At 42.3% G+C, this 11,870-nt stretch overlaps 1 protein-coding gene across 1 annotated transcript; it reads left to right on the top strand.

Moving 5' to 3' along the window:
* The first annotated feature begins 613 nt into the window (after positions 1-613).
* Positions 614-6,707, top strand: LOC138909345 (uncharacterized). Its single transcript, XM_070200539.1, has 2 exons — positions 614-905; positions 6,688-6,707. Exons 1-2 carry the CDS (start codon positions 614-616, stop codon positions 6,705-6,707), a joined length of 312 nt encoding a protein of 103 aa, XP_070056640.1.
* Positions 6,708-11,870: the final 5,163 nt, after the last annotated feature.

The following is an 11,870-nucleotide window of genomic DNA, read 5'->3' as shown; positions in this document are numbered from 1 at the left end:
TGGATCCTAAGAAGATTGAGGTTGCTCAAAATTGGCCTAGACCTACTTCAGTTACAGAGATCCGAAGTTTCCTGGGTTTAGCAAGTTATTATCGTCGGTTCGTGGAAGGGTTTTCATCTATAGCAAGCCCATTGACCAGATTGACCTAGAAAGGTGTCCCATTCAGATGGTCAGACGAGTGTGAGTTGAGCTTTCAGAAGCTCAAGACCACTTTGACTACGACGCCAGTGTTGGTGTTACCCACAGGTTCAAGATCGTATGCGGTATATTGTGACGCATCTCACATTGGGCTTGGTGCAGTATTAATGCAAGATGGCAAGGTAATTGCATATGCGTCGCGGCAGTTGAAAGTTCACGAGAAGAATTATCATGTTCATGACATAGAATTAGCAGTCATTATTCATGCGCTGAAGATTTGGAGGCATTACCTCTACAGTGTCTCGTGTGAGGTATTTACTGATCATCGCAGCCTTCAGTATCTGTTCAAACAAAAAGATCTTAATTTGAGGCAGAGAAGATAGTTGTAGTTGTTGAAAGACTATGATATCACCATTTTGTATCACCCCGGAAAGGCCAATGTGGTGGCCGATGCTTTGAGTAGAAAGGCTGTGATATGGGCAGGCTTGCGTATATTCCGGTTGGTGAGAAGCCATTAGCTGCAGATGTTCAGACTTTGGCTAATCATTTCATGAGGTTAGATATTTCAGAACCCAATCGAGTTCTAGCTTACACTGTCGCTCGATCTTCTTTATATAAGCGCATCAAAGAGAGGCAGTATGATGATCCTCATTTACTTGTCCTTAAGGACACAGTGCAACATGGTGGTGCTAAGCAGGTTACAGTTGGAGATGATGGAGTTTTGAGGATGCAGGGTCATATTTGTATTCCTAATGTGGATGGAATTCGTGAGTTGATTCTTGAGCAGGCCCATAGTTCCCGGTATTCTGTTCATCCGGGCACCGCCAAGATGTATCAGGACTTGCGGCAACATTATTGGTGGAGGAGAATGAAAAAAGATATAGTTGCATATGTAGCTCGGTGCCTAAATTGTCAGCAAGTTAAGTACGAGCATCAGAGACCTGGTGGTTTGCTTAGGAAGTTAGAAATTCCTGAGTGGAAGAAGGAGCGTATCACTATGGATTTTGTTGTTGGGCGCCCACAGACTCAGAGAAAATTTGACACCGTTTGGGTCATTGTGGACAGGTTGACCAAGTCAGCACATTTCATTCCAGTGGCAGTTACCTATTCTTCAGAGAGGTTAGCTGAAATTTACATTCGTGAGATTGCCCGCCTTCACGGTATGCCTGTGTCTATTATTTCAGATCGAGGTACGCAGTTTACCTCACATTTCTAGAGGGCTGTACAGCGTGAGTTAGGCACGCGGATGGAGTTGAGGACAACATTTCATCCATAGACAGACGGACAGTCAGAACGCATTATTCAGATATTGGAAGATATGCTCCGCGCTTGTGTTATAGACTTTGGAGGTTCTTGGGATCATTTCTTGCCACTTGCGGAGTTTGCTTATAATAATAGCTGTCAAGCATTAAGATGGCTCCAAATGAGGCATTATACGGAAGGCGATGCCGATCGCCAGTTGGTTGGTCTGAGCCGGGAGAGGCTCGATTGTTGGGCACAGACTTAGTACAGGAAGCCTTGGATAAGGTCAAGATTATTCAGGATCGACTTCGTACAGCTCAGTCTAGGCAAAAGAGTTATGCCGTCCGTAAAGTTCATGATATTGCATTCATGGTTGGAGAAAGGATATTGCGCTGGTTTTCACCTAGTAAAGGTGTAATGAGGTTCGGAAAGAAGGGCAAGTTGAGCCCTAGGTATATCGGACCCTTTGAAATTCCTGAAAGGGTGGGTGGAGTAGCCTACAGGCTTGCATTACCACCTAGTTTATCTGCGGTTCATCCGGTATTCCATGTGTCTATGCTCCGGAAAAATCATGGTGATCCATCCCATGTGTTAGATTTCAACTTTGTCCAGTTGGACAAGGATTTGACTTATGAGGAGGAGTCGGTGGCAATTTTAGCTCGGCAAGTTCGCCAGTTGAGATCAAAGAGTTACCCTTCAAATCGAGTGCAGTGGAGAGGTCAGCCTATTGAGGCAGCTACTTGGGAGTCCAAGTCCGATATGCGGAGTAAATATCCCCACCTTTTCACCAGCCCAGGTACTTTTCTATGTCCGTTCGAGGACGAACGGTTGTTTTAAAGGTGGAGAATGTGATGATCCAAAAGGTCATCTTATGGTTTAGAACTCGAATCTGCGCTCTTAAGCCTTAAAAATCTCATTTTTATCCTCCTCGATTTGCGTGCACAGTCCGGGCAGGTTTTCGGAAAGCTTTTATGTTGAAAACTAATGAAAATAAGAATTTTTACCTTAAAAGTTAATTTTAGTTGACTTTGGTCAATATTTTTGGTAAACGGGCCCATATCCATATTTTGACGGCTCCGATGGGTCTGTATCGAATTATGGGACCTGGGCGTATGCCCGGAATCAAATTCGAAGGTCCCTAGCTCAAGTTATGAATTTTTGATGAAAATTAAAAGTTTGAAAATTATTTATTTTTAAGAATTGATTGATATTTGGCATTGTTAGTATCATGTCCGTATTTTGGTTTCGGAGCCTGGTATAGGTTCATTATGATATTTAAGACTTATCTGTGAAATTTGGTGAGAAACGAAGTTTATTTGATGTGATTCGGACGTCCGGTTGAGAAGATAGCAGTTTTGAAATGTTCTTGAGGAATTCATGAGTTTTGGTGCTAAATCCATAGTTTTAGGTGTTATTTTTGTGATTTGATCGCACGAGCAAGTTCGTATGATATTTTTAGACTTGCGTGCATGTTTGGTTTGGAGCCCCGAGGGCTCGGGTGAGTTTCGGGTAGGCTACTAAGTGATTTTGGAACTTAGAAATTTGATGGTGTAACTGGTGTCTGTAGCAGGCCTCTGATCTCGCAATTGCGAGATCAGGCTTCACAAATGCGAACCAAGTAGGTATGGCAATTGCGAGGTTTTTATCGCAACTGCGAAGAAAGCTTAGGCCAGCAGTTCTCGCAATTGCGAAGATTCAAGGTCGCAATTGCGAACTTATCTTCGCATTTGCGATGACTCCTTCGCATTTGCGAAGCTCAGGTCGCAAATGCGACATTTGCAGCTGATCAAAATGACTTTTGGACGGGAATTTTCATTCATTTCCCAAATTTTCAAAGACCTAAAACACAAGAGGCGATTTTCCAAAGACCATTTCTTACCCAGATCATAGGTAAGTGATTCTAAACTGGTTTCTTTCAATCTTTCACTACATTTCACAAGATTTTAACCTTAAATCTAAGGTTTTCATGGTAGAATTAGGGGTTTTGGGTAGAAATTATGGATTTCAGAAATTTGGGGATTTAGACCTCAATTTGAGGTAGATTCGAAAACCAATTATATATTCGGGCTCGGGGGTGAATGAGTAAATGAATTTTGGTCTGAACCTCGGGTTTTGACCTAGCGGGCCCGGGTCGATTTTTGACTTTTGTTGGGAAAACATAGGAAAACTGTAATTATGCATTAAATTTGATTCCTTTAGCGATAATTGATGATATTAAACTAATTATGTTTAGATACGAGTGGGTTGGAGGTGAATTCTAAAGGGAAAGCGATACTTGAGCAGTGAGTGGCTTGAGAAATTGAGGTAAGTGTCGTATCTAACTTTGGTTTGAGGAAATAGGTATTGTGTGAGTATTTGCTACGTGTTTTGTTGTTGAATACGATGTATAGTTGAGGTGACGAGCATCTATGCGTTGTGGTCGAGTCATAGCATGCGAGTGAAATTCCATTCTTGCAAATTTATAGTCTTAAATCTTGTTATTCATACTTATTGTTGTTGTTAAAATATTGGGAGACTTGTATCCGGTTCTACCAAGGTTGAATTGTGAATATTGATTTGAGGTTGAGATGTTAAATTGTGAAAGTAATCATTGATGAAATATTGATTTCTTTGTGAAACTTCTCTCTATCCGTTGTTATTGATTATGTGATTGGTGAGGAGGAGTGTAAATCATGAAGGGTGATGCCGTGCATGCATTATTTATATTGTGAGGAAGAGTGTAAAGCACGAAGGGTGATGACGTGTATATTATGAGAGGTTTAAAGAACGAAGGGAGATGCCGTGTATATTATGAGAGGTTTAAAGCACGAAGGGTGATGCCGTGTATATTATGAGAGGTTCAATGCACGAAGGGTGATGCCGTGACGTTCTATTTATTTATTTGGTGAGGTTGAGAGTAAATGCACGAAGGGTGATGTCGTGCCGTTCTATTTCTTTATTTGGTGAGGTTGAGAGTAAAAGCACGAAGGGTGATGCCGTATAATTTTCCTTGCTGTTTTAATTGCTCAATTCGTTTAAGGATTTTCGGTTTAATTCTGTCTTTTCATTGTTCTCACTCTTTATTTTGTATTTCCCCACTGTATGTTCCCTTCCATTATTTCTGCGTTATTTCTTTACTTACTGTTGTTGCCACTAGCATGATTATACTGTTCAGGTTATATGTGGGTGTCTTGTCCTAGCCTCGTCACTACTTCACCGAGGTTAGGCTCGACACTTACCAGTACATGGGGTCGGTTGTACTGATGTAGCACTCTGCACTTTCTGTGCAGACTTTGATACCGGTTCGGGTTGATCAAGATTTTGCTATTGGTCCGTTGTCCGGATACTCAAGGTAGATCTGTCGGTGTTCACAGACCTTGAAGTCCTCGCCTATCTTTTCTGTTCTACTGTTTCTTTCATTCAGACAGTTGTATTTCTTTCAGATTATTACTTGTAGTAAATTCTAGAATGCTTGTGAATTGTAACTCCAGATCCAGGTGGTAGTAATTAATAAAATTTTATGATATTTCGCACTTTTTATATTTCATATTTGTTAATTATTGTTAATTACTGAATAAAAATAAGAAATTAGTTAAGGATTCTCTAACGTTGGCTTGCCTAGCAAGTGAAATGTTAGGCACCATCATGGTCCCGTCGGTGGGAAATTTCGGGTCGTGACAGAATTAGTATCGGAATTTAGTAATTTTGGTATGGGTAGACTCGTGGTTGAGTGAGCGTTCATATTTTGTAACTTTCCCCGGATTCCGAGTCGTGGGCCCCATGGACGATTTTTGAATTAATTTCGAATTTTTATTGAAAAATATAGTATTTTCTTATGGAATTGATTCGTATAATTTTTATTGATTGTATCAAATTATTTTGGCTTGATTCGAGCCAGACAATTGGATTAAATTGAAGCAAATTGAGGTAAGTCTATTGTCTAATCTTGTAAAGGGGGAATTACCCCATAGTTAATTAAATTAATAATTGTTGCTAATTGTGGGGGGCTACGTACGCACGAGGTGACGAGAGTCCGTGTGTAGCAACTATTATTGCTAAAGTCCGGGTAGTTTATGACTCAAAGCATGAATTACTTGTGTAAATTGTATCTGTTATTTAATTAAATTGTTTGGTAGATATATTGTGAATTGTTAGGAAAAGATAGTAAGAGATGGAAATCTCATATGCTTAATTTTCTATTTAAATTAATTAATTGTTAAAAGAAATTGTTCATCCTCTTGAATTTATCTTATAATAAATATACTCTCATTCCAGATATACATAAGAAAATGTCCTCATTTCTTGTGGAGCGGACCGAACTCCTCGGCAGTATAGATACATCTATGGATCGCGCCGCACGTCCCTCGGCAGTGTACACGACACTCTGGATCGGGCCGTACGACCTCGGCAGAAATCGTGCATAATAATAATAATGATACGATACCTTGGCATTTCAATTGCAGTTTGTGAATTTAATTAATAGTTTGAAAATTGTTGCATTTGAAGGAATTTAATTATTTATGCTGGTTAAATAAATTATTATTAATCTGTGAATCATGTTGATTTAGATATTTTAGTTTTATTTCAATTATTATTATTGACCCGTAGTGAGTGTCAAAGTTGGCCATCTCGTCTCTACCTCTTCGAGATTAGGCTTGATACCTACTGGGTACACGTTGTTTACGTACTCATGCTACACTTGCTGCACTTTTTGTGCAGGATCTGAAGCAAGCACTAGTGGAGGCCCTATCATCGCACACCCGCGTTATCCTGAGGCCTAGTGGTGAGTTGTCTTTCTGAGCTGTTCTGCAGCTACCAATGCTTCTTCTTGTATTTGCATTCTGTCTATTTTATTTCAGAAAGTATTTAGAGTTTTTGTATAATCTACTAGATCCTCATACACTTGTGACACCAGGTTTTGGCACACACATTGTTAGAATAGGGAGTTGATTATTTTTTTTCTTGGATTTAAATTAATTGGTACCTTTTCTATTTTTTTTAATATTGCTTGTAAAATAATAAAATTACTTAGAAACTTATTCTGAAAATAATTGATGTATGTTTAAATTACTAGTTGGCTTGCCTAGCTGTAGTGTTGGGCGCCATCATGACCTATAGGTGAAATTGGGTCGTGACAGCATGGTATCAGAGCACTAGGTTCACGTAGGTCTCACAAGTTATGAGCAGGCCTAATAGAGTCTTGCGGATCGGTACGGAGATGTATATACTTATCTTCGAGAGGCTATAAGGTGTTAGGAAACTACATTTCTTCATATTCCATCGTGCAATTGCTGTATTATTAAATATCTTTCTTTTATTCTCTCACAGATGGTGAGAACGCGCTCTAATGAGGTTCTAGACCAGGGAAGAGCTACTCCCCCAGTTGCTAGAGGCAGAGGCAGAGGCCGAGGGAGGGCTCCAGCCCGTGGTAAAGGACGAGGACGTCCCAGGACTGTTCCAGTTATGCTGCCAGTGGGTCCAGCAGAGAATTCCATTATTGAGGAACAAGGTGAGGTGCCTGTGGCAAAGCCAGCTCCGGTGAATTTCACATTTGCACCGGGATTCCAGAATGTCATGGGTCATATATTGCGGTTCATGGACACTATGACTCAGGCCGATTTATTTTCAGTAGACCCAGCCACATCTCAGGCGAGCGGGGGAGCACAAACTCCGACCGCACAAGCTCATGGACAGACATTTGTTATATATCAAACCCAGGGTGCACTACCCATGGGGTGGAGCCCAGCCAGTGACAGCAGCTACATCTGAGCTCAGGCCAGTTGCAGCCGCTGATCCGCAGAAACTATTGGACAAATGGACTAGACTACATCCTCCTGTCTTTGGGGGTGAGTGACATGAGGATCCCCAATACTTCATTGATCGGTGCAGGGACAGACTGCATAACATAAGGATATTAGAGTCTCACGGGATTGACTTTGCTACTTTTTAGCTAAAGGGCAGGGCCCGTAAAGTCTTATATTCTAGGCAGACCAGCAGATTCTTCCCCCATGACTTGGGATAGGTTCACCCGTATCTTCCTGGACATGTATATTCCACCCTCCCAGAGGGAAGAGTTACGGTTTCAGTTTGAGTAGCTTCAGCAAGGTCAAATGTCATTGACCGATTATGAGGCGAGGTTCTCTGAGTTATCTCGCCATGCACTTATGATACTCCCTACTGAGGCAGAGAGAGTACGGAGGTTTGTTGCAGGTTTACATACTGGCAATCGGTTCACTATGGCTCGAGAGGTTGAGATAGGTACTTCTTATGAGCTAGTCGTGGAGATATCCCGGAGGATTGAGGGTGTGCGTCAGTGTAGCCAAGAGAAGGTTACTAGAGATAAACAGTTTAGGTATTCTGGAGAGTTCAGAGGTGCTCCATCTAGAGGCAGAGGTCAGTTCGTGAGAGGGCAGTCCAGCAGGCCCCCATATCCAGCACCACCGCCTCCTCGGGGTCCTCCAGTGTGACCTTATTTCATTGCTATACCAGAGAGTTCTTATCGCTCACCAGCTATTCAGGGTTCTTCCAGTGGGTATTCAGGTCACCAGGGCCAGATTTTTAGTCAGTAGCCCATTGTACCAAAGAGTTGTTACGAGTGCAGGGATCCCAGTCACATACGGAGATTCTGCCCCAGGTTTTGGGGTAGGCCAGTGCAGCAGGGTCAACAGCCTATGATTACTGCACCAGTTGCTCCCCCAGTAGTCCGACCACCAAGAGGTGGAGGACAGGTGGGTAGGGGCCGTCCTAGAGGTAGAGGTCAACCAGTTGGCGCTCCAGCTCGGTTCTATGCTTTTCCGGCCAGACCGGATGCAGAGGTCTCAGATGCCGTGATTACAGGTATTATTTCTGTTTGCAGCAAAGATGCCTCTGTATTATTTGATCCAGGATCTACATATTCATACGTGTCCTCTATATTTTCTCAATTTTTGGGTGCTTCTCGTGAGTCCTTGAGTACTCCCATTTATGTGTCCACTCCTGTGGGTGATTCTGTTGTTGTGAATCGGATCTACCGGTCCTGTATTATTACATTCTGTGGTTATGAAACTAGAGCAGATCTCCTATTGCTTGAGATGACCGGTTTTGAAATTATTCTAGGCATGGACTGGTTATCTCCATATCATGCTATTCTAGATTGTCATGCTAAGATTGTTACCTTGGCTATTCTAGCATTGCCTAGGCTGGAGTGGAAGGGTTCGTCTGTTAGTGCATTTAATCGGGTTATTTCTTTAATGAAGGCTCAACACATGGTTGAGAAAGGTTGTTTAGCTTATCTAGCCTATGTGCGGGATACTACTGCAGAGACTCCGACTATTGATTCAGTGCCTGTAGCTCGGGAGTTCTCCGATGTATTTCCTTCAGATATTCCAGTTATGCCACCTGATCGTGATATTGATTTTTTTATTGATTTGGCTCCAGATACCCATCCTATATCTATCCCACCATATCGCATGGCTCCAAAAGAATTGAAAGAATTGAAAGAATAGCTTGAGGAGTTACTAACCAAAGGGTTCGTCAGACCAAGTGTATCGCCTTGGGGTGCACCGATATTATTTGTGAAGAAGAAGGATGGTATTATGCGGATGTGTATCGATTATCGACAATTGAACAAAGTCACTATTAAGAACAAGTACCCGTTATCGCGTATTGATGATCTATTTGACCAGTTGCAAGGTGCTAGGGTGTTCTCTAAGATTAACTTGAGGTCGGGGTATCATTAGTTGAAGATTCGGGATTCGGATGTTCCGAAGACTGCTTTTCGGACTAGATATGGTCATTATGAACTTCTGGTGATGTCCTTCGGTTTAACTAATATCCCGGCAGCGTTTATGGATTTGATGAACATGATATTCAGGACATATATTGATTCATTTGTCATTGTCTTCATTGATGACATCTTGATTTACTCGCGCAACAAGGAGGAGCACGAGCAGTATAGGAGAGTGGTGCTTCAGATGCTGCGGGAACAGAAGCTATAAGCTAAGTTCTCTAAATGTGAGTTTTGACTATAGTCTATAGCATTTTTAGGGCATATTGTATCGGGCGAGGGAATTAAGGTTGATCCCAAAAAGATTGAGGCAGTTCATAATTGGCATCGTCCCACTTCGGCGACTGAGATCAGGAGTTTCCTAGGTTTAGCAGGTTATTATCATCGGTTCATGGAAGATTTTTCATCTATTGCAGCACCTTTGACCAAATTAACCCAGAAGGGTGCTCCGTTCCGATGGTCCGATGATTGTGAGGTGAGCTTTCAGAAGCTCAAAACAACAATGACTACAACACCAGTGTTAGTGTTACCTTCCGGTTCGGGGATGTATACAGTGTGTTGTGACGCTTCACGCGTTGGCTTGGGTTGTGTATTAATGCAGGAAGGGCGAGTTATTGCATATGCTTCACGACAGCTGAAGCCCCACGAGAAGAATTATCTGGTGCATAATTTGGAGTTAGCTGCGATTGTTCACGTTCTTAAGATTTGGAGGCATTATCTTTATGGGGTGTCTTGTGAAGTTTATACTAATCATCGCATTTTGCAGCATTTGTTCAAGCAAAGGGACCTAAATTTGAGGCAGTGCGGATGGCTGGAGTTACTGAAAGATTATGATATTACTATCCTATATCATCCGGGCAAAGCAAATGTGGTTGCAGATGCCTTGAGTAGAAAGGCGGAGAGTATGGGTAGTTTGGCTTTCATTTCAGCAGAGGAGAGGCCATTAGCTTTGGATATCCAGTCCTTGGCCAACAGACTTGTGCGGCTGGATATTTCAGAGCCCAACCGAGTTCTTGCATGTGTTGTAGCTTAGTCTTCACTATTTGAACAGATCAAGACTCGCCAGTATAATGATCCACACTTAATGGTTCTTCGAGAAACGATACTACGGAGTGGTGCCAAGGAAGTTACTATTGGAGCGGATGGTGTTTAGCGACTCCAGGATCGTCTATGTGTTCCTAATGTGGATGGACTGAGGGAAAAAATCCTAGAGGACGCACACAGTTCTCGGTATTCTATTTATCCAGGTGCTACGAAGATGTATCGCGACTTGAGGCAGCATTATTGGTGGAGACGAATGAAAAAGAACATAGTTGAGTACGTAGCTAGGTGTCTAAATTGCTAGCAAGTTAAATATGAGCACCAGAGGCCTGGTGGCCTACTTCAACAGATGACTATACCGGAGTGGAAATGGGAACGCATCACTATGGACTTTGTAGTTGGGTTACCACGGACCTTGCGGAAGTTTGATGCAGTTTGGGTCATTGTTGACAGGTTGACCAAGTCGGCACACTTTATTCCGGTTGTGACTACATATACTTCAAAGAGGTTGGCCCAAATTTATATTCAGGAGATAGTTCGGTTGCACGGTATGCCAATTTCAATCATATCAGATAGAGGCCCTAAGTCTACTTCACATTTATGGAGAGCAGTACATAGTGAATTAGGGACCCGTGTAGAGCTCAGCACAACCTTCCATCCGCAGACCGACGGGCAGTCAGAGCGGAAAATTCAGATTTTGGAGGACATGCTCAGGGCATGTGTGATTGACTTTGGAGGCTAGTGGGATCGTTTCTTGACTTTGGCCAAGTTTACTTATATTAACAGTTACCAATCCAGCATCGAGATAGCTCCATTTGAGGCTTTATATGGTCGGTGATGTCGTTCGCCCATCGGATGGTTTGAGCCCGGTGAGGCTAAGTTATATGGTACTGATTTGGTGAAGGATGCTTTGGAAAAGGTAAAGTTGATTCATGAGCAACTTCGTACAGCACAATCCAAACAGAAGAGTTACACGGATTAGAAAGCGCGTGACTTATCTTTTATGGTAGGTGAAAAAGTTCTCTTGAAAGTTTCGCCGATGAAATGAATCATGAGATTTTGGAAAAGGGCAAGTTGAGCCCAAGGTTTATAAGCCATTTGAAGTGTTGAGACGAGTAAGGGAGGTTGCTTATGAGCTTGTCTTGCCTCCCATTTTATCAGGAGTTCATCCGGTTTTCCATGTATCTATGCTCCAGAAGTATCATGCCGACCTATCACATGTGTTAGACTTCAGCACAATTCAACTAGATAATAGTTTGGGCTACGAAGAAGAATCAAATGCCATTGTTGATAAGCAGGTTCGCCAATTGAGGTCCAAGAGGATTTCTGCAGTAAAAGTCCAGTTGAGGAGCCAACCAGTTGAGGAAGCGACTTGGGAGGCCGAGGAAAATATGCGGAGCAGATATCCACACTTATTCAGCACTCCAGGTACAATTATAAACCCGTTCGAGGACGAACGTTTGTTTAAGAGGTGGAGAATGTAATGACCCAATCGGTCATTTTGACTTTTAGAACCTCGTCCCCCTAAATAAAACTCCTCGTATATGCTTTTATTAATTTATGACTTGCGTGGATGGTTGGTTCGGGATTTGGAAGTGTTCGGGTCAAAATCGGAACACTTGGTTCCTTAAGTTGGCCTTAAAATGCTAAGTTTGACTTCGGTCAATATTTTGAGAAAACGACCCCGGAATCGGGATTTGACGGT

This window comes from Nicotiana tomentosiformis, chromosome 4 (genome assembly GCF_000390325.3).
Source record: "Nicotiana tomentosiformis chromosome 4, ASM39032v3, whole genome shotgun sequence".
Taxonomy (NCBI): Eukaryota; Viridiplantae; Streptophyta; class Magnoliopsida; order Solanales; family Solanaceae; genus Nicotiana; species Nicotiana tomentosiformis.
Note: the sequence above shows the minus strand (reverse complement) of the source record. Positions and strands in the feature narration are given on the sequence as shown.

What these genes read in the sequence shown, in the direction of transcription:
- LOC138909345 (XM_070200539.1), top strand. Translation starts at nt 614, where the DNA reads ATGGGCAGGCTTGCGTATATTCCGGTTGGTGAGAAGCCATTAGCTGCA. An exon ending in TCCTAATGTGGATGGAATTC is followed by an intron (nt 906 to 6,687) that starts GTGAGTTGATTC and finishes ATTCTCTCACAG; the next exon opens with ATGGTGAGAACGCGCTCTAA.